The sequence below is a fragment of the Amblyraja radiata genome, chromosome 4, assembly GCF_010909765.2.
Source record: "Amblyraja radiata isolate CabotCenter1 chromosome 4, sAmbRad1.1.pri, whole genome shotgun sequence".
In the NCBI taxonomy this organism is placed as follows: domain Eukaryota; kingdom Metazoa; phylum Chordata; class Chondrichthyes; order Rajiformes; family Rajidae; genus Amblyraja; species Amblyraja radiata.
Window position 1 is genome coordinate 16113343 of NC_045959.1, and position 23474 is coordinate 16136816.

Here is a 23474-nt window from a genome sequence, read left to right on the forward strand (position 1 = left end):
GCAAATAACAGATAATTGGTTATTAATAATCAGAGTTTTGTCCGAGCCAGGTTTAATAGCCTGATGGCTGTGGGGAAGTAGCTATACCTGAACCTGGTTGTTGCAGTCTTCAGGCTGCTGTACCTTCTACCTGAAGGTAGCAGGGAGATGAGTGTGTGGCCAGAATGTTGTGGGTCTTTGATGATACTGCCAGCCTTTTTGAGGCAGCGACTGTTATAAATCCCCTCGATGGAAGGAAGGTCAGAGCCGATGATGGACTGGGCAGTGTTTACTACTTTTTGTAGTCTTTTCCTTTCCAGGGCGCTCAAGTTGCCGAACCAAGCCACAATGCAACCAGTCAGCATGCGCTCTACTGTGCACCTGTAGAAATTAGAGAGAGTCTTCCTTGACAAACCGACTCTCCGTAGTCTTCTCAGGAAGTAGAGGCGCTGATGAGCTTTCTTGATAATTGCATTAGTGTTCTCGGACCAGGAAAGATCTTCAGAGATGTGCACGCCCAGAAATTTGAAGCTCTTGACCCTTTCAATCATCGACCCGTTGATATAAACGGGGCTGTGGGTCCCCATCCTACTCCTTCCAAAGTCCACAATCAGTTCCTTGGTTTTGCTGGTGCTGAGGGTCAGGTTATTGTGCTGGCACCATATGGACATTACACGTATTTACCTTATTTTCTTTGATCAGTGGCCTCTGCAGAATATCGTGTTTTCTCGTTATAATTTCAGTTACTCTTTTGCTTTGTAGGTTAATTGGCTTGGTACAAGTGTAAATTGTCCCTAGTGTGCGTAGGATAGTGTTAATGTGTGGGGATCGCTGGTCAGTGCGGACTTAATGGGCCGAAAGGCTTGTTTCCGCGTTGTATCTCTAAACTAAACTAGATCTGCTTTTATTCCCCACTTTTCATATCCAAGAGTGCCCTCTGCACAAATTTTATTTTTGCACATTATGCTAATTTGATCTTCATGGTATCCCGTTATAATCTACTAGACTAAGTGGGACCCGTTGGGTCCCAGTCACACGGGAGGCTTGGTCCCCCAACGCAACCCATTCACCAGCGCAATATTCCACCGCTCACCCGTTCCCCCAATGCAACCCATTCCCCCAATGCAATATTACACCACTCACCCATAGCCCAGGCACGGCTCATTTCCCCTCATCCCCTAGCACTCCCTCCCCCTCCTCTTCAGGTGTGGGAGGGGGAGGAGGGAAGTGGGGTGTGTGGCGGGGGGGTGTGGGGTGGGAGGGGCAGAGGGGGTAAAATCATAGCGCTATCGCGTACTGTTTTTGCGCAAATAGAAAAACTGCAAACGGAAGATAACAAGATCAAAGTTTTAGTTATGCATAGATTCTACCAAATGTTAATGCGAGAACAAAACAACTTTCTGAATATCAACAGATAGATTACAATAAAAGATTAAACCTCAATGTCACGTTAAGTTTTATTTGATTCCCATTTATTTGATTCAAGACATCTCCCTAAGTTATAAGTTGCAAAGCAAAGGAAAAAAATGCTGCCTTTAAGCAAAATTTCTTTCAATGGAAATTCAATTGTGGGGCAGTTCACCTACTTAAAAATATTTCGGAGAAGCACTGAATGCTTCAGCACCACAGCACAATCAGGAAGAACATTTCATAGCGACACTGTCAAAAATCACCTGCATCGCCAGTGTAAAAATGTTTTGTGTACAGAGATAAACATTTTCCCTTAGACAAACTCATTCAATTTTGTTGAAGTTCCAGTTTTTAATTTAATACAAATAGTAATATTTCAAACAGATTTTGATAATTTACAGTTCACTGGAATGCAATACATTAAGGGCGTTAAACCTTTGTTAATACTTTTTAAGTATCTTTTGTTTTTATAGGTCATTAGAAATTAAACATAGATGATACAGGCTTTCTATCTGTACACCTACCTAGAGGATTCAGCAGAGAAGGATATCTTGCCATCACATGTACAAAACTGAGTTATATATTCACAGACCTCTTTCATTAAAATTCTGTATTAGAAGAAATTTGCTCTTATAGTACTGGCCAAGACAGAGTGATGAGCAAAAGGTTCCAGTATTTCACAGATGTTTGTATAAACTCTGCTTCACTTCCTTGCAGAGTTATATCTTCATCTTAAAAAACATTATAGAATTGTCCTGAACTCATCAAAGATGAAACTAGGGACATGTGCTTCCACAACCTGGCGAAGAAAGAACAACAGTTAGTCAATTCTTTTTTTTTTTTAACTCATTGCATCCGCACCAGAGCAACAAGGTAGAAATGATGGGGCAACACATTGGTACAGTTGGTGGAGCTACTGCCTCAGTGTCACAGACCCGGGTTTGTTTCTGACCGCGAGTGCTATCTGTGTGGAATTTTGTATGTTCTCCCTGTGACCACGTGTGTTTCCCCCAGGTGATCCAGTTTCTGTTTTCCTCCCTCATCCCAAAGACTTGGGGGTTTGTAGTTTAATTAGCCGCTGTAAGTTGTGCCCCACTGCGTAGGAAGTGCATGAGAAAGTGCGATAACATCGAACTAGTGTGAATGGGTGATGATGGGTGGCGTGAACTTGGTGGGCTTGTTACCACGCTGTATGTTTTCAGGATGTGGCCTATTTTTAAAACATACCCGGCAGAATGTTTTCATATCTTGTTGCATATAAAACACTTGATCAGCCAGAACTGAAATGTCGTTCTGTTATGGGAAATCATATTTCCAGGTGCCACAAGACTGGAGTGTGGCTAATGTTGTGCCTTTTATCAAGAGTGATGCAAGGACAAACCATGGAACTACAGCCTGGCGAGCCCCACTTCAGTGGAGGAAAAATTACTGAACGCAATTCTGAGAGACCGGGTCTACAGGTGTTTGGAAAAGTAAACACTGATTAGGGATAGTCAGCATGGCTTTGCCAGTGAGAAATAGTGTCTCATAACTTTGATCACAAAGAGATAACCTGGAGGAATGATGTGATCAGGGCCAAGATGTTGTCTACATGGTCTTTAGAAAGGCCTTTGAAATGGTCCCACATGGTAGGCTGGTTCGGAAGGTTACATTGCATGGGTTTGATCACGAGCTAGCTGTAGATTGGTTTATGCATGACAACCAATCATAATAGACTAGTATCACTAACCCCACCTTATTGTACCATTTATATTAACACCCACTTCCTCTACTGCTCGGTTCTGGAAGCAGTCAGGATGCTCTGACAACCTACTGTACTGCTATAGCTTGTGTAAAGATGAAAGATGATCTTGGATTATACGTTGTGTGACTCATGTATACATGGATCCCACTTCTGACACCATGTAAACATGAAAGTCACACAATGTATAATCCAAGATCATCTTTACTAGCCAACTGGATACAAAATTGGTGGTCATAGCTAGCGGGTCGTGGGGGAGGGTTTGGATCTCAGACAGGATGACTGTGGCCAACATTATAATGCAGAGATCGGTGCTGGGTCCACTGTTGTTCATCAACTACCTTAACAAAGTGGATGAGATTTTTGAAAAAAAGACACAAAGTGCTGGTGTAACTCAGCGGGCCAAGCAGCATCTCTGGACAATATGGATAGGTGACATTTTGATTTGGGACCCTTCTTCAGACTAATTGTTGGTGGGTGGGTGAGTGCTGGAAGAGAGGAGGGCCAAGACAAAACCTGGAGGATACAGGTGAGGGGGGGGGGCTTTGGATAGACAGATGGTTGGACAAAGGCCACAGAAGAAAAGACTAAAGGTACGAGATAGATATTGAGAATTGTGAAGCCAGAAGGAGGAATATAGTTGGAAGAGGAGAGGGAAGGAAGAAATGGGGTCGTCCAAGTGGGACATAGGGAAGAGAGGGGGATGGGGTGGGTTAAAGTTACTTAAAACCGGAGAATTCAAGTGTTCATACCATTGGGTTGCAAGCTACCCAAGCAGACAGAGGTAATAATGTTTTCTCCAGTTTGTGTGTGGTCTCACTAGTAATGGACAAAGCCCAGGACAGAGAGGTCAGTATGGGAATGGGAGGAGGAGTTAAAATGGTTAGCAACTGCGAGATACAGATGGCAGTCGCTTAGTAACACTTGGTCTCACCAAAGTAAAGGAGGCCACATCAGGCGCACTGAATGCAGTCGATGAAGTTAGGGGGGGTGCATGTGACCCTCTGGGGAGGGGGTGGTTTAGGTGGGAAAGGGATAAGTGAACCAATGAGTTGTAGAGGGAGCAGCCTCTACAGAAGGCAGAAAGGAGCGGGAATGGGAAGATGCGACTGGTGAGGGATAATTTTGGAGGTGGTAGAAGTAGGGTTGCCAACTGTCCCGTATTAGCCGGGACATCCCGTATTTTGGGCTAAATTGGTTGGTCCTGTACGGGACCGACCTTGTCTCGTATTTGACTGCTGCAACTGGGGTCGTAGGGTCGGAACGCCGCGTCGGGCCCCGACTCACCTGTCCCAACGTAGTGCAGCCCATGGAATGCAGCAGCAACACCTCACCCATGGCCCCGTCGGCCGGCAGCCCAGCCAGCTGTACGACCTTTGCACCTTCGCTTACCGCCAACACCACCACCCCTCCTTCTCATGGCCGATCATGCCGGACTTTGCAAGCGACATCGCGTGGGCCAAAACGCCTCAGCTGGCCCGCCGGCTGGGCTTTGTATGCAGTCCTGCACCTAGGCCAACTCATCATTCACCCAGCCACGGCCGAGTCGGTCAACGAATTGTTGTTGGGAATTTGTCCCCTATTTTGACCTTTTGACCCTTATTTGGGAGTGAGAAAGTTGGCAACCCTAGAAAATACGTGGGATGTGGAGGCTGGAGGAGTGAAGTGTGAGGACCAAGGGAACACGGCTCTGGTTTCGTCTGGGTGGAGGGGGAACAAGAGCAGTACTATGGGTCAAAGAGGAGACATGCAACATTTAAAAGACCTTTAGTACATGGATAGCAAAGGTTTGGAAGAATATGGACCAAATGAAGACAAATGGGATTAGCTCTGATAAGCATCTTCATTGCCATGGATGAGATGGGCTGAAGGTGTATAAATCAATTACTCTATGATGTGAAGACCTCAGGAGGAGTACAGAAGAGATTTGCCAGAATATTTCCTGAGACAAGTGCTTTTGGCTCTGTGGGTAAAATCGGGGTTGTCTTCCTTGGAGCAAAAAGGTCGAGAGAGGATCTCAGTGTTAAAGAGTCATCTAGACAGTGTGGGACTCAAGTGTGACACAAGGGAAAACATCACAGTGTGCAGTTAAAATCTGAAATAACTAGAATGTTGATTCAATCGTGGCATTGAAAAGGGGTCCAGATAACTACTTAAAAGGAAAGTAAATTGCTAGGCATTGGGGATAGGGTCAAGCGAATTGCGTGTGTAAGCAGCCAGCTGGGACTGCTTGGGCTAAGTGGCGTCCTGACATGTTCTGTGATATTTTCTCTCAAACTGTTATGTTGGTGATGAAAATTGTAACACATTCTGCATAAATCACTGGGCCCCAGACAGAACGAGACACTAGCATTCTTGAAATGTCACCACCCAAGGCTGGATATATTCTTCCTGTTTCCTGCATTGCACTATTAAGCAAATTAATTATTTCAATACCTTTCTGGGTAGTTTAGTGTAATGAACATAATTCTCCAAGAACATCAAGGCAGCTACGGCATCTGCAGGCATTTCAGGGATCTTCTGACTAAATGAAGAAAAGAGAAAGGTGGCAAGATTAGCAATATAGAAGGTACACAAAAATGCTGGAGAAACTCAGCGGGTGCAGCAGCATCTATGGAGCGAAGGAAATAGGCAACGTTTCGTCAGACTGATGGGGGTTGGCGGGGAGAAGAAAGGAAAAAGGAGGAGGAGGAGCCTGAGGGCTGAGAGGAGACAGCAAGGGCTAACAAAATTGGGAGAATTCAATGTTCATGCCCGCAGGATGCAGACTCCCCAAGCGGAATATGAGGTGCTGTTCCTCCAATTTCCAGTGTTGCTCGCTCTGGCCATGGAGGAGACCCAGGACAGAGAGGTCGGATGGGGAATGGGAGGGGGAGTTGAAGTGCTGAGCCACCGGGAGGTCAGGTTGGTTATTGCGGACCGAGCGGAGGTGTTCGTCGAAGCGATCGCCCAGCCTCCGCTTGGTCTCACCGATGTAGATCAGCTGACATCTAGAGCAGCGGATGCAATAGATGAGGTTGGAGGAGATGCAGGTGAACCTCTGTTGCACCAAGTACGACTGCTTGGGTCCTTTAATGGAGTCAACGGGGGAGGTAAAGGGACAAGTGTTGCATCTCTTGCGGTTGCAACGGAAAGTGCCCGCGGAGGGGGTGGTACGGGAGGGAAGGGAAGAATTGACAAGGGAGTTACGGAGGGAGCGGTCTTTGTGGAAGGCAGACATGGGGGGGAGATGGGAAGATGTGGTGAGTGGTGGGGTCACGTTGGAGGTGGCAAAACTGACGGAGGATTACTTGTTGTATGTGACGGTGGTGGGGTGAAAGGTGAGGACTAGGGGGACTCTGCTCTTGTTGCGAGTGGTGGGATGGGGAGAGTGAGCAGTGTTGCGGGGTATGGAAGAGACCCTGGTGCAAGCCTCAGCTATGGTGGAGGAGGGGAACCCCCGTTCCCTGAAGAATGAGACAATATAGTATTTGGTTACAGAAAATATATAATCATGCACGTAGGCACCACCATTGTTTAAAATGCACAAATTACTTTTATTTGTGGTCTTAGAATTACTGCATTAAAGTAGCGGATAAAAAACACACAAATGTAAGTTTTTTATTAAACTACTCATGAAGTCAGGTGTTTTTGGAATGTCTCTTCCACCATGCCAAAGATATCACTATGATTCTTACCTGGTGGTACTCTGTTCCACAGTAGAACGAACAAACTGGCCAATCAAGGCCAGAAAATGTTCCGTGTAACGTGAATGGAATTGCTTCAGAAGAGTGACAAGTCCAACAACCAGGGGAGGCCAGTCGATGGGATCTGTGTTTTTTTTACACACCATTCCTGCAAGCAGATCAAATTATCCTCAAGCATCAGACCGGGGGGAAAAAAAAATATGCACACAAGAAAGGATTTTCTAACAATACTTGCAGACATAGAACATAGCAAAGTACAGCACAGGAACAGACCCTTCAACCCATATATGTCTATGCCAAATATATGATGCCACAATAAATGAATCTCATTTCACACCCATTAATTCCCTACAATTCATGTACCTATCTAAAAACCTCTTAAACGCCACTATCATATCTGCCTCCGTCACCACCTCTATCAGTGCGATTCAGGTACCACCACCCTCTGTATAAAAATCTTGCCCTGCACATCTCATTTAAACTTTACCCCTCTCATCTTAAAAACCTATGGCCTCTTGTCTTTGGCATTACTACCCGAGGAAAAAGGTTCTGACTGTCTGCCCTAGGATTGTTTTCGTCAAATGCCAGAGGTTGAAGGGAGACAAGATAGAAGTATAACGGCATAGATCCAACCTCTCCTAATAACTAACATGAATATTTAACCTATTTTATGTACAAGAGCCTGTAATTTCATCACATAATGTTCAACCAAAGAGACACGCATATTAAAATACTTAGTAGCAAGATGATATGAGTTAGGGAGCAGCAGGTGGCTTCGATCCTAAGCCATAATCTGCCATTGAATGGATTTGCAATCTTCCAAAATATTAAGCCAAATGCCTTAATTATTGATACATTTTTGAATATCATCTTGAATGCAGTCAACAACTTCATCAATGAGCATCCAATGTCCTATGCAGTTCCAATGATTCAAAATCCTTGGGTTAAATAATTTCTACTCCTGTGCCATAAGCACCTCACCCCTTATCTTAAAGTAGAGACTCTTAATTTCAAATTCCCCTAACCAGGTTAGTCAGTACTTACATTATCAAGCACTTGAAGAATGGTATGTTTCAATGAGATAACCACTCTCCTGTCAGAAATATGTCTATTGAACTTTCATAATGTTCTAAAGTGAAGAGAATGAAATGCAAAAGGTATACGTGGTGCAATCTCATTGGAGCTCTGCTCAGTTATATGAAGATCTTAGTCCCAATTCTAATCATTTTATTTTCAGTACTTAAGGCATTTATATTTCCAACTTCTTGCTGTACTTGTATATTATTTCTCTGTACATCAGATACTTCGGTCCCTCTGAATGGCAATATTTCCCACTCTAAAGTATTTTTCAAAATTGGATAATTCATTTCAATACATTATGATATAACAAGAAATCATCGTGTTCTTGTTATATCATTTTCCTCCAAGACCATTTCACAACCTTGTCTCCTATCTGCTTTGTATGGTCAGCACCCTTGGACAAATTACATTAGGACCTCTCATCTAGTCCATTCAGATAGATTATACGTATCAGAGTAGGAATACCATATTATACAAGTATCTTTCCCTTATTCAGCTCAGTCAATAAGAAAGGTAATATAAATCCCACTACGCTTTATTCTTTGGAGCGCAGAAGGTTAAGGGGGGGACTTGATAGAGGTCTTTAAAATAACGAGAGGGATAGACAGAGTTGACGTGGATAAGCTTTTCCCATTGAGAGTAGGGAAGATTCGAACAAGGGGACATGACTTGAGAATTAAGGGACTGAAGTTTAGGGGTAACATGAGGGGGAACTTCTTTACTCAGAGAGTGGTGGCTGTGTGGAATGAGCTTCCAGTGAGGGTGGTGGAGGCAGGTTCGTTTTTATCATTTAAAAATAAATTGGATAGTTATATGGACGGGAAAGGAATGGAGGGTTATGGTCTGAGTGCAGGTATATGGGACTAGGGGAGAATACGTGTTCGGCACAGACTAGAAGGGTCGAGATGGCCTGTTTCCGTGCTGTAATTGTTATATGGTTATATGGTTATATGGTACTGACCTATCTATCTGTTAATCCCAGTGTTTATCTGCAGATATGAAAACATGGATAAATACAGAAAAACACATTACAAATACAATCTTCATTTTGTGCAATTTTATATGTTGGTTAATTTGTCAGGATCCAGTCTCAGATGCATTATCAATTCAACAGATGAGGTAAAAGTGGAACAAGGCTCATGTTGACATTGTCTGAAACAAAAATGCACTGAAAGGGAAATTAAAAATCTTGATTTAAACAAAAGGCTTGCTCAGAAAAGGTACAGCACTAACAAATTAACTACAGTTGATAGAAATCACCCACTTGAACGAAACAGTAACAACCAATACTTAAAAAGCAAATTAAAACAAGCATCTAGTTCTGGTTTCTGTTAAGAGCTCATATCACAGGTTTCTATAAATAAAAATGTTCAAAACCTAAACAATCTGTGCATTTTGTGTAACATGCAGTGATTTTGTGCAGTGTATTACCTTGGTTCTTAACATACTGCACTTTTGGCAATTGAGAAATTAGGAACAGAAAGTTCACCACTGGGAAATATGGCAATCTCCTTGTAGTAATATAAATCTAGAAGAAAAAGAAAACCAATCAAAATATAGTTTAATGTAAACAAGAGAGTCAGATTCAGGCTGTCCCAGATTACACATGCCTGGTTTATGGATGTCCCTACACATGACCGAGCTCCCTAAAGTGCCTGTCCCACTTTCACGACCTAATTCACGACCTTTTTTACTCGTGGACATTTTTCATCATGCCAGAAAAAACGCACCGACCTACTTGATGCCACGAGTACCTACGACCAGCATCATGGCCTGCTACGACCCACCTACGACCTTGTGACAACCATGCTGCGAGTATGAGTCAAGGGCAAACTCGGCAGAGGTCGTGAATTAGGTTGTGAAAGTGGGACAGGCCCTTTAATATAGTTATATTCAAAAGTCTGACTCGTGTACATACATTTGTCCATACGAACGACAGAACTAGTTTCCTCTCTCTTTCTCCACCTTTAGTAATTGTTCTTTCTTATCAGTCTGATGTGCTTGATGTCATTTGTTACAATGCAGTGAAGGCAGGTTGACCATTACAAGTGATCTCTATGTATTTTCTGACTAACGGATAAAACTGATGTATGAACGTCTCTAAAAACAGAACCCTTTCATTACCCAGAGAAGGCCCATCTACATGATGCTTACTATACCAAGAGCACAACGGGTTAGTCATAGTAGCAGAGACTGGGAGAGTCGCAATCTAGTCCCAGGGAATTGTGGACCCATAGCTGAAAACTAGCTCCAATATGTCAAAACAAATTAGCTTTAATTTGCACGTCTCAAAATGTTACAATAACTGACTTGGTAACTGAATATGTCAATACTGGAGGGGTACAGATGAACTTGGTACCTTCAGATTTAACAACTTGAAAGTAATTTTGTGCTGAACCCGATATATTTTCCTGGCTGCTCAAAATGACTGCAACAATTAAATGTATTTTGACATTTGTGATCTTGAGAAACACAAATGATTAAGTAATTTTATAATGTTTAAGAAGGAACTGCAGATGCTGGAAAATCGAAGGTAGATAGAAATGCTGGAGAAATGAGGCAGCATCTATGGAGCGAAGGAAATAGGCAACGTTTCGGGTCGAGACGTCTGAAGAAGGGTCTCGACCCGAAACTTCACCTATTTCCTTCACTCCATGGATGCCGCCTCACCCGCTGAGTTTCTCCAGCATTTTTGTCTACCTTCCAAGTTATTTTATAAGGTGTCTCCAACGTGCCACATATTTTTTTGAAGAATTATCTTAATTCCTATTATCAACATGGCTGGCCCTCAGCATGGATTGCCAGTTTGCGGAGGTGTTGGTAGATAATGGGGCAAGGAAACTGTAACAGAACTGTAAAGGTGCAAACATTCACTGCAACGGATGACATACAGTAAAAATAATCGCCGGCAACATGTAAAGAAGCATTTAGAATGAGCAAAAGCCATGTGTAACAAAACCACAAGTTTTGGGACATTTACAAAGTGAATGAGCTTAATTCAGAAACAAATCATACAGTGGAGTCCAGAACTGGGTGACCCAATTTAAATTGGCCTCATTCAAGAAGTCAAAAGCTTGAGGCTAAGATTTGCACTCATTCAGTCTGCTTACACACAACATTCTAATATCCTGCCAAGTAGCATAGATTAGACATTTCATTGCTATTCACTGACTCAATAAACATGTCCCTTCCAAAACATACCTTACTAAGAGGGTTGTGAATGCCTGCAGCCTCCATGTAAGATGTGATTTCGTACAACAGTGTATTATTATCTTTAGGATATGGTAATGTTGGGTCCTGGTAGTGTGCTTCAACGTCAGCCAACAGTGCTCTGTACAAAAATAACTCCATGTTACAGACAAATTCTAATAATGGGCAATTTAAAGTATGTGCGGTTTAATAGAAACATAGAAAAGACTGTGGCCCCTGGTTCTGGACTCGCCCAACATAAGGAACATTTTTCCTGTATCTAGCTTGTCCAGTCCTTTTATCATTTTATATGTATAATATTGTTTTTCTTTCCTGAAATGGCTTAACAAGTTTTTTTTTCAAATTGATTGTTAATCACAATGTTAATTGCAGTCTCTTTTATGACCAAACGGCTGCAAATGGTTTTCAACATCGCAGAAAATATACTTCAAAAGCAGCATATCCAAAATGTCCAGAAATAACACCAAAACCTGGTGACTATTGTATATAGACTCAGTAGCTTCCTTCTATGTATTATGTACATTGTACGGCAATAACCTTCTGATCTATATGCAAAAGAAGTATTTTGCTTCACCATGGTACAAGTGATAATAAAGAAACCATTGAACCATTTAGAATTTGATTTCGAGATACAGAGGCTCTTCGGCCTACTGTCCGTGCTGACCAGTGATCACCCTGTACACTAACACTATTCTACACACTAGCCACTGTGCCGCTGAACATAAACATAATTGAAATAGATAATTCTCGAACTCACTGAAGATAGCAAGTTAGAATGCAATTACTGATTTTAATGCCGAGAAATAACTCAACAGTAACAATCCCGATTCCCACCAATAAAACCACTTTCACGCTAGAGCCACTAATGGATTTCAGAGTGTATGTGTGTTGAGGACAGTTAAGGTTGGTGATCAATAAACATTTTTGTTAAATATCCAAGATCACAAGTGAACTTACTGGTTGAGATTTTCCAAAGCGGCTGCAAGGTGCTTAGAATCAAACTTGCACGAGTAACTCAGTTCATTTGCAATCTGCTGCCTCAATATCTGCATCTGCCCCACCTAAACATAAGGCAAAATGATTAAGATCAATCCTCTAAATTTACAACTGACTGAAGCAATATTTGTCTGATGAAAAACACAGATGTAAACTAGATTGATCAATTAGAAAAAAAAAGTTTCATTCAAGATTTATTTCCATTATCTTGAATCAAATCCATTGTCATTTCCATTCATAAATTGCTCGTCTTACACATAAGCCAAGCTATAATATTTTACACTTTTTATAGGTACAATGTGCATATGTGAAGTTGGATTCACATACACATCCCAGACATCAGGGTGAATTTCTTGCTGCAGTGATTGCCAAATATGACTGATTCAATTAAGATAATTGAACACCCAACATTGAGGTCATTTCCAACACCAATGACAGTATATTTCTCTTTTAGGAAATTGGACTGGAAGTCTGCAGCATACAAGGCTTGGGTAGAGTGGACGTGGAGAGGATGTTTTCACTAGTGGGAGAGTCTAGGACCAGAGGTCATAGCCTCAGAATTAAAGGATGTTCCTTTAAGAAGGAGATGAGAAGGAATTTCTATAGACAGAGGTTGGTGAATCTGTGGAATTGTTTGTCACAGGAGGCCGTGGAGGCCAAGTCAATGGCTATTTTTAAGGCAGACGTAGATAGATTCTTGATTAGAATGGGTGTCAGATGTTATGGGCAGAAGGCAGAGAATGGGGTTAGGAGGGAAAGATGATTGAATGGTGGAACAGGCTTGATGGGCCAAACGACCTAATTCTGCTCCTATCACTTATGACATGACCTTATATCGTGCACATGCCCTAATAATCTCAGGGATGACATGCAACTACACACGGGTAATGCTGGAAATATCCAGCAAATCAGATTGCATTTGCAGAGTGATCTTCTATAAATGACAGCGCTGCTCTGTGTGCTTTTGCCAGAACTTTCTTTTAGATCTCCAATTTAGAATATTTTGCATTAATTCAAAAAAAATTGATCGCTGCATAGCACCTTGGGACACCCAAAAACTGTGAAGAGGTGTTGGAAACTTACATTTTGTGCTACAATTCACTCTGCATTCCTCCAAACCTGCTTCAACTATACCCTCAGTCACCCCATCCCATTCCATTACAGAACACATACAGGTGCAGATTTTCAGAAATTAATCCCTCTCAATTTCAAACACCCTGCAAATGGTAAGAAATGTCCACAATGATGCAGGTCGTCTCCTTGCGAGTGTATGATGAAAAGTCATCAGTGCTAATTAATGCATTAGCACATCAGTAAAACCAATTAATTTGATTGCCATAGATAAGACACAAAAAGCTGGAGTAACTCAGCGGGACATCTATGTGGAGAAGGGGTGACATTACAGGTCAACCCGAAAAGTCACCCATTCCTTCTCTCCAGAGATGCTGCCTGTCCCGCTGAGTTGCTCAAGCTTTTTGTGTTTAACTTTGGCTATTCTGATAAAATTACAAATATGATTTCAAATCTATAAAAGATTCCCTAGTCTGATTTTTTTCCAGACAAACAAAATAACCAAATGCCCCATGTTGTGATCTCGACATGAAAATTTTGGATGACAAGTACTGTACATCCAGCAGCTGGACAACACAGCTACTATTTTCACCTGGTCTTAGAGAGAAGTATTTTGTCTTCATTTGCTATCTACAAGGCAGAATAAATTGAGATGCTATATAATTGAATCTGCAGATCTAAACACATTGTTGCTGAGAATCTCAATGACCCTGATTAAACACAGACATAATACTGCAATCTATACTGTCACAGAACATGAAAACAAAACTGAAGTAAACATCAGAACATAATAACACTATGAGAATACGAACCTTAAGTATGGAGTCCAAATAATATGGCCAAATCTTCTGGGTTTTTGCCACAGTAGCAGAATACACTTTGCTGGAATTTGCTAAAAGTTGATGGAATGAAAAATAGCCCATAGTAAGGAATCTACAAATGAAGAATGTTTAACCTTACCCCCACCCTGCACTCAAACCTTAATCCTCTTCCTAAATATTCAGTATCTTTAAATTTTCTTTCTACACAGATTGAATCCCCTTTTTCTCTGAAGTGGCCAGCAAACTGAGTCACAAGAGCAGATCGTGCTGGCAAGATCCTGTGGTAATAGTCAAAGTCATCGGAATTTAAAAAAAGATTTCTGCATCAGAAATGCAAAAAATGTTGCAAGAGATTAAAATGATTGAAGGTTATTTATCCAAAAATTCTTAAAAGCACAGGTTTAAAATATTACACTAGACATCAGAAAAAAAATATCCTAAAGTGGGGTGCAGTGGTGCAGCTGGTAAAACTGCTGCCTCACAGTGCCAGAGACCCTGGTTCCATCCAGACCTCGGGTACTGCCTATGAAGTTTGAACATTCTCCATGTGACCACGTGGGCTTTCTCCTGGTGCTCCAATTTCCTCCCACATCCCAAAGACGTGCAGGTTTGCAGGTTAGTTGGCTTTCCAAAAAAACTGCATCCAATGTTTAGGGAGTGGATGAGAAAGCGACATAGAACTAGTGTGTATGGGTGATCGATGGCATGGTGAACTGGGTGCTGGCAGTTTCAATCAGAATCTCTGGTGTTCATGGAGGAATGCTAGACTCCTCTTCAGGTGACCAGATAAGAGGCAGGATCGTAAAGTGCCGCTGTCACTTTTTTAAGATAGAAATTTATGCTCTTACAAAAAGATCTAGCAAAGTACCAGTAGTTTTATTCATTCATTCACGATAGCAATCCTGGCTTTGATCATCTATTCGTAAACACCCTGGAACAGGAGGGGATAGACAATAGACGATAGGTGCAGGAGTAGGCCATTCGGCCCTTCGAGCCAGCACCGCCATTCAATGTGATCATGGCTGATCATCCCCAATCAGTACCCCGTTCCTGCCTTCTCCCCATATCCCCTGACCACTATCTTTAAGAGCCCTATCTAGCTCTTTGTTGAAAGTATCCAGGGAACCGGCCTCCACTGCACTCTGAGGCAGAGAATTCCACAGACTGACAACTCTCTGTGAGAAAAAGTGTTTCCTCGTCTCCGTGTCGACTCAGCTAGATGAGACACAATTGAGTGCAGATGCTGGAATCTGGAGCAAACTCGCGTGCAGGCAAGACCAGGAAGAAGGGAAAACATCCTGCATTGAAGGACATTAGTGAACTGATGGATTATTACAACAATCTTGTAACTTCCTGATTTTTGGTAATGAAACTAAATTAAGTTCAGGTGTACATAATTACTCAAAATTTAATTCATCGGCTGCCCTGGTGGGATTTCAAATCATGTTTCTGGATCATGGCCTAGAACTTTGACTACCAAGCCAGTAACTTAATCAGTAGGTGACTGTAAATAAAATAAAGGACAAGGCTGCAATGCAATTCAGTGATCTCCCAAAACTCTATACTTAAACTCTATACATAGTACGAGGAAGCTTCAATAAATAGTCCCATAATTAAATATTCAAAATTTCTAGTGCATATACAACAGAATGTAATAAATGACATATCTAATAATTGACCTTTCTGCGGCTGAATTACGGAAGTTGCAGTGTGGTTATCGTCTAGACTCTAGATGACTGAACCTGGAGAAACCTTTATACACATTACATCAGCAATTCTATGGCATGCCTTAAAGAAATATACAGGCAGTACCCATGTTACAACAGGCTTCTGTTCTGAGAACTGTTCATAACCCAAACTATTTGTAAAGCAGAAATTAACCAAAGCAGTGCATGGGAGAGGTTCACAGCTGTGACAGGAGTGTGAGCAGGCCGGGGAAGGGCGGCTGCCAGCTGGCACAACTGATCCAATGAGTGAGCGAGCAACTCTGCTCAGCACTGCAAGCTCAGCTCGCCTTACTGAAGCTCCCCACTGCAGCAACGAGGAATGGGGAGAAAAGGCATGGGGAAATGCCCTGTTCCCACATGTTACTGAGAATCTATATGCCGGGGTAGAAATGTTCCCTCTTTCACTTGGGATAAACATTTAATATGGTAGGTAGCTCAGTGCTGTACTGTATACCTACATCGTGGCTATAGCAATGTCAAAATTGACCAGATTTGGTAGCAGAGTATAAGATGCTGTGTGATATATCCTCTGAAAGCCTCTCCTTCTTAAATAACTCACCCACAATTCCTTCAATTGGAGTTAACTGATTCTGAAAGGGTTTGATTGTGTCCATCACAGCCCTGTCCCTTAGCACACTTCTATGAAGCATGTTCAAGAAAATCTGCAAAAAAAATTGCATGAAGTCAGCTGAAAACTTTCCTTGGGCTCAATCATTTGGGCTGAATTATTTAAGGTTTTAAATATAAAACTCTGCTCACAATTTATACCAAATCATATACATGAGCATTAGTAAATATATGATTTCCCAAGAAATAATAAATGAAGGATAGTTGCTTCAGAAAGATTGGTATTAACAGTATTTCTCCAATCTACAAAGCCATAAGGAAAGAAAAGAAAGGAGTATCCATGTTATTTAGTCTACCATGCAACACAAATATACCATCCCATCCCACAACCTCCCAGGAGAGACATTTCCCAGATTAGCAACGGGACAATTTAGTGGGGGTTAGTTGGCAAAACTCTGTTAAGACTGTAATCGTGTTCATCAATAGTCTATACCTACACATACATCAGCTTTAACTTAAGACATGTTCCATTTTCAAGAATTTGTCAAGGGTTCTAAAGTATTGTCTCCACACTCTTGCAATCTATTCAGCACACGTAGTGTGTGCTTTCTAACACACGTAGTGGCAGTAACAAATGACTAAAACTGTCGCACGCGTCCTTCTGCGAACTCATTCAAGCAGATCCAGCCATTTAAAATTTACTTTTCCGCATGCCCCAGGTGATGGCAGCTCAACACCTTTCGAATATGATTGACATATTTACAGAGGTCCCGCTGCATTCATGTGGTATTTTCGCAGTCAGCTGCCCAGAAGGACAGGTTACAATGAGACACTGTAGAAGAATGAGGAACACCAGCTAAGGCTAACATTATCATCCCCTGTCCACCAAGCTGGTGGATTACAAACACCTTGTGTTGTAATTGATGAATCTCAAGCTTTATCTCCCAAATACTCAGATCTTACTAGCAGAGGGTGCACATTCATGTTTCATTCCGAAATACTGCAGATTAGAATATTGAGCTTGTCCTAACTTTGGTGTTGAATGATAAAGTGTCACAACAGAAAGTATTCATTATTACATGTTTATAGGAACATTATACAACTTCTTAAACTACAAGCCACACAGGGGAGATACAATAGCAGTTAATGCAAAAAAATTATATAAGCTGGGTGGTTTCTGTTGAGCTACTAACAAACATTGATTAAGCCATAATTGGTTTTGTTTCCTATTTCTGAGCATTTCACTTTGGAAAGGATGAGAAAAGGGAGTTGCCAGAATGATTTCAGGAATAAGAATTTCATTCACAAGGGCAGTCCACTAGAGATATCGTTGTTCTTCTTTGAGTACAGAAAGCTGAGGGGACATTTATGCCCCTGTCCCACTTAGGAAACCTGAATGGAAACCCCACCCAAGGTTTCCGTGCGGTTCCCGGAGGTTTTTGTCAGTCTCCCTAATGGTCGAAAGTGGTTTCCGCTTCTTCTATGTTCCGGCGATTATTTCAAAAAATTCAAAACCAGCCGCGACTAAAAATAGGTTGCCGTTTTAAAAATCGGTAATTTTTTAGTCAAAGCCAGCTGCGATGCTAGTTGAAGGTTTCAACCTCTCCCTGGACAAGTCCGGGGTCCCTGCCTGCTTCAAAAAATCCATCATTGTACCGGTACCAAAAAATGCCTCCCCTGCCTGCCTGAATGACTACCGTCCGGTGGCCCTTACCTCGGTAGTCATGAAATGCTTTGAGAGGCTGGTGAAGAAACACATCTGCGCCTTCCTCCCTCGGAACATGGACCCGTTGCAGTTCGCATACCGTCCGAACAGATCCACGGACGATGCGGTCTCCCAGGTCTTGCACACCGCTCTCTCCCATCTGGACAGCCAGAAGGGGGGCTACGTGAGGATGCTGTTCATAGACTACAGTTCAGCCTTCAACACGATAGTCCCCACCAGACTGGCCGGGAAGCTAATGGAATTGGGACTCAACACCTCCCTGTGTGCCTGGGTCCTGGACTTTCTCACCGCCAGGCCCCAGGTAGTCAAGATGGGAGGGAATACATCGAAGTCCCTCACCCTGAGCACAGGATCGCCCCAGGGTTGCGTCCTCAGCCCCCTATTGTACTCTGTACACACATGACTGTGTGGCTAGGTTCAGCTCCAACTCAATAATTAAGTTTGCTGATGACACTGATGGGTGGTGGGCCTGATCTCAGACAACGACGAGAAGGCCTACCGGGAGGAGGTGGCTGATCTAGCACTCTGGTGCCAGGATAACAGCCTCCTCTTGAACATCAAAAAAACGAAGGAGCTGATCATGGACTTTAGGAGGGCACATCATCCGAGGACGTACACTCCATTGAGGATAAATGGGGATCCTGTGGATAGGGTGAACTGTTTTAAATATCTGGGAGTCCACATCTCCGAGGATATGACATGGGCATCACACGCCTCAGCACTCGTGAGTAAGGCAAGGCAGCGCCTTTACCACCTCAGGCAATTGAGGAAATTCAGAGTGTCTCCGAGGATCCTCCAGTGCTTCTACGCAGCGGCGGTGGAAAGCATCTTGTCTGGGAACATTACCATCTGGTTTGGGAATTGCTCTGCCAAGGACAAGAAGGCTCTGCAGAGAGTAGTGCGTTCGGCCGAACGCACTATGGGAACTTCACTCGCCCCCCTGCAGGTACTATACATCAGGAGGTGCAACTCCAGAGCCAACAATATCATGAGAGACCCCTTCCACCCCTGCAACGGACTGTTCCAGCTGCTACGGTCAGGCAAACGCCTCCGTTGCCATGCGGTGAGAACAGAGAGGTTGAGAAGGAGTTTCTTCCCAGAGGCCATTCGGACTGTAAACGCCTATCTCACCAGGGACTAACTCTACTGAACGTTTTTCCTTCCATTATTTATTATGTAAAGGTATATGTGTGTTTATGATTGTGTTTATAGTTTGTTTGGTTGTTTGGTTGTTTGTCTTTCTGCACAAAAGTCCGCGAGCATTGCCACTTTCATTTCACTGCACATCTCGTATGTGTATGTGACAAATAAACTTGACTTGACTTGACTTGAAGGTGGTTACCGGAGGTTGCAGCTCCGGCAACCACCTTCAACTAGCATCGCAACCGGCTTCGACTGACAAAAACCTCCGGGAACCGCACGGAAACATTGGGTGGGGCGCAAAGTCTCCAGAGGTTTCCTTTCAGGTTTCCTAAGTGGGACAGGGGCATAAGAGATCTACAAAATCAAGACCATTTGAAACAGGGTAGAAAAAGTGGAGTGTTCACTGTTGCAGAGACTTAAAGCGTAAAAGGATATAAAGTGATGGGCCAAAGATTCAAGTGATAAATTAATTGTTTTAATTTATTTTATATTTTACACCCTGTGCAGTTATAAAGTGCAAGAGCTATAGATTTAACTGTGACTTTCAACAGGATATTGAACAAATATCAGAAGGTAAAGTACGAAGTGCATTGAGGAAAGAATGGAGATATGAGACTGACTAGATTTTGCATGGACTTGAATTACCTCCTTCTGTTCTCTACCATTTTTAAAGTTCAGGGCAACATACCTGAAGCTCCTTGACAATCATGAAACACAGCAACCTGTCCAGTCCATTTAGCCCAAACGTGCCCAAGGAATTTTGGATTTCTGAGAAGAGCTGTTTGTTAGTTACTTCCTGGTGAGTCTTCATGTCATACCAAGTGTTTATCTGTTCAATGTAGCAGGTCATTCTGAGGAGAAAGAAAGGAAGCAGAAGGATCAGTCTGCAGAAAGGGGACTCCAAGTAGAAATGAAGACTTGACATGCTTTCTGGCGAGCGCTCAGCACCTGCTGGCAAGAATCAACTAAAATTCTGTAAAAGTTGAGGGACATAACATTCAAGTGACTTGTGCCCACTGAAGTTTGAGCTTTAACCTTTTACAGTGGTCCAAAATCGTTTGGCCACAGCCCTCTCCGCACCCTAGATTATACAGACCAACAGAGGTACCAGTGGTCACATTAGCCTGCGATTAATGATCTCTTATTTCACCCTCTAACATCCAACTGAGGACTCGAGGGCCTGTCCCACTTACGTGTCCTTGGCACGCATATTACACCACCTCGTCATCGCGTTGAGGCGACGGGCATCGTATGGCCGCGCGGGGCCGGTCCCACTGAGAAGCGCGGAGGGGTATGTAGTTGTGCACGACTCCGAAATTTTTGTAGCAAACAAAATCGTCGTGCGCCAACGGCCTGTCACGTAACTGACAGCCAAAGTGGGACAGGCCCAAGACCCTGGCGCGACGCAATGTCTCACCTCCAACAGCAGCAGAAGCAGGCAAACGATCGCCGAACTCGGCCTGGGACTCACGGCTGTTGCGGATCCGGATCCACCCCTACTTCTACTCCCAGAGCGGGGCCAAGAAAATTGAAGATAAGACACAAAATGCTGGAGTAACTCAGCGGAACCGGCAGCATCTCTGGAGAGAAGGAATGAGTGACGTTTTGGGTCAAGACCTTTCTTTCAGACTGAAGAAGAGTCTCGACACAAAACATCACCCATTGCTTCTCTCCAGAGATGCTGCCGGTTCCGCTGAATTACTCCAGCATTTTGAAATGACGTCCATCTTCAAATGACGTCACGTGCTCCAGACGGCTGTGCGACCTTCACGGGACCGTCGCGCCTCAACGCGACCACGAGGTTGCGTAATTAGCGTGCCAACAACACGCAAGTGGGAGAGGGGCTTCACTCAGGTGCATTTCTCAACATGAAGTAGCAATAATTTAATGAACACAATGTATTTTTATTATATTTATTTAGCACTCAAAGCCAATCAATTGATATGCTGTGTAGGAAAGAACGGCAGATGCTGGTTTAAATCAAAGATACACTAAATGCTGGAGTTAAGGGCCTGTCCCACTTTCACGACCTAATTCACGACCTCTGCCGAGTTTGCCCCATGACATCCTCACAGCATGGTCGTCACGAGGTCGTAGGAGGTTGTAGGCAGGTTGTAGCAGGCCGTGGTGTTAGTCATAGGTACTCGTGGCATCAAGTAGGTCAGGGCGTTTTTCTAGCCTGATGAAAAATGTCCACGAGTAAAAAAGGTCGTGAATTAGGTCGTGAAAGTGGGACAGGCCCTTTACTCAGCGGAACAGGCAGCATCTCTGGATAGAAGGAATGGGTGACATTTCGGGTCGACACCTTTCTTCAGATTGATATGATGTTGGACATTAGAGCTGCAATCAGCAATATGCTATCTCCATTGAACATCTGTATCTGCAGCTGCCACAAATACAATTGGTTAATTCACTTAAAGCCACGTCCCATTGTACGAGTTAATTCAAGAGTTCTCTCGAGTTTGCCCTGGTTCGAACTTGGAGATTTACGGTAATGGCCGCTCATGGGTAGTCGGGGCTCTCGTGGACATTTTTCAACATGTTGGAAAATCTTCACGAGTCTTCCTGAGCTTATTGCGTTTCCCGAGTACCTGCCGTTAGCGTTACGAGCCGCTAAGAGACGTCCCTGAGCTCCGACGTACCCGCTATGTACATTCTATGTGTTTCCACGAGTTTGATTTTTTTTTTTTTAACTCGGGAGAGCTCTTGAATGAACTCGTACAGTGGAACAGGGCTTTTAGTATTGGATATATTGGCATGATTCAGTCAATGATAAAACATGATTTATAACTCTACTCAGATTCCTGCAAGATTTTGTTGTATCCATTATAGAAATGAATGGGCACAGACTCAAATGTGATATCTGATGTATTCCAGTACATTTATTAAGTGTTAAAAGATACTTGAGAGATAAGAAGTGGTGTATAAAAGCCCGTCATACCTGTCCACGGAGCTGCTTTAAGTCACTGACAAACGGGAAAGCATTTCCGTGAAGAATCAGGAAAAAGGGGAGAAAGATAGTAGGCTGAAAGTGTAGACACAAGGAACTGCAGATGCTGGAATCTGGAGTAAAACACAAAGTGCTGCATTACCTCAGTGGGTCAGGCAGCATGTCTGGAGAATGTGGACAGGTTGGCTTTCGGATTAGGACTCTAAGGTTGCAAGTGTGACACCTTCTTGCATTCTAGGTTGAAGAATGCTTTAGGGTCAAACCATCACATGGCTTGGAGAGGATAGATAGAAGAGAGATGGAAAGAATAAATTGGGCGGTGGGTCAATTTAGAAACATAGAAAATAGGTGCAGGAGTAGGCCATTCGGCCCTTCGAGCCTGCACCGCCATTCAATATGATCATCCAACTCAGTATCCTGTACCTGCCTTCTCTCCATACCTCCTGATCCCTTTAGCCACAAGGGCCACATCTAACTTAAATATAGCCAATGAACTGGCCTCAACTACCTTCTGTGGCAGGGAATTCCAGAGATTCACCACTCTCTGTGTGAAAAATGTTTTCCTCATCTCGGTCCTAAAAGATTTCCCCCTTATCCTTAAACTGTGACCCCTTGTTCTGGACTTCCCCAACATCGGGAACAATCTTCCTGCATCTAGCCTGTCCAACCCCTTAAGAATTTTGTAAGTTTCTATAAGATCCCCCCTCAATCTTCTAAATTCTAGCGAGTACAAACTGAGTCTATCCAGTCTTTCTTCATATGAAAGTCCTGACATCCCAGGAATCAGTCTGGTGAACCTTCTCTGTACTCCCTCTATGGCAAGAATGTCTTTCCTCAGATTAGGAGACCAATTTACAGGCTGTTCAACCATAAAGCCCCTTGCCTTTCAACCAGCAGTCATTTATCCTGATCCACAAATTTAAACAGAGGCTTCAATGATAGATGACACAATGGAACAGAAATATAAATTCAGTCTGAAGAAAGGTCTTGACCCGAAACGTCGCCCATTCCTTCGCTCCATAGATGCTGCCTCACCCGCTGAGTTTCTCCAGCTTTTTTGTCTACCTTCGATTTTTCCAGCATCTGCAGTTCTTTCTTAAACAGAAATATAAAACACACTCACTTGGGATCGGTAATTCTCAGAATTTCTCCACATAGCCGGCCAATGAAAGTCGACCCATCCGCCTGTTGGAATTTGGGAATGGGGATGTGGGTGGATTGGTACATGCTTTGCCAGTCAAGGATCTACAAGGAGACAACTGCATCTGTTAATCACATCTGGGAAACCAGAATACAAACACATCCCTTCATCTTTTTCTTCAATAAGATTCATTTATCACTTCTAGAAGCTATTAATTCAACCAAAA

The 23474-nt window shown here is 43.0% G+C and overlaps 1 protein-coding gene across 1 annotated transcript in view; it reads right to left on the minus strand.

Moving 5' to 3' along the window:
* Positions 1 to 1418: 1418 nt before the first annotated feature.
* washc5 (WASH complex subunit 5) overlaps positions 1419 to 23474 on the minus strand; it is a 69206-nt gene continuing 47150 nt past the window's right edge. Inside the window, exons 19-28 of the mRNA XM_033019006.1 lie at positions 23231 to 23352; positions 19846 to 20008; positions 16281 to 16383; positions 13986 to 14065; positions 12064 to 12167; positions 11098 to 11227; positions 9328 to 9424; positions 6808 to 6964; positions 5567 to 5654; positions 1419 to 2188 (exon numbers count right to left, since the gene is read on the minus strand). Of these exons, the coding sequence (XP_032874897.1) occupies positions 2132 to 2188; positions 5567 to 5654; positions 6808 to 6964; positions 9328 to 9424; positions 11098 to 11227; positions 12064 to 12167; positions 13986 to 14065; positions 16281 to 16383; positions 19846 to 20008; positions 23231 to 23352 (1101 nt within the window). The 3' untranslated portion in view covers positions 1419 to 2131. The remainder of the gene's footprint in view (positions 2189 to 5566; positions 5655 to 6807; positions 6965 to 9327; positions 9425 to 11097; positions 11228 to 12063; positions 12168 to 13985; positions 14066 to 16280; positions 16384 to 19845; positions 20009 to 23230; positions 23353 to 23474) is intronic.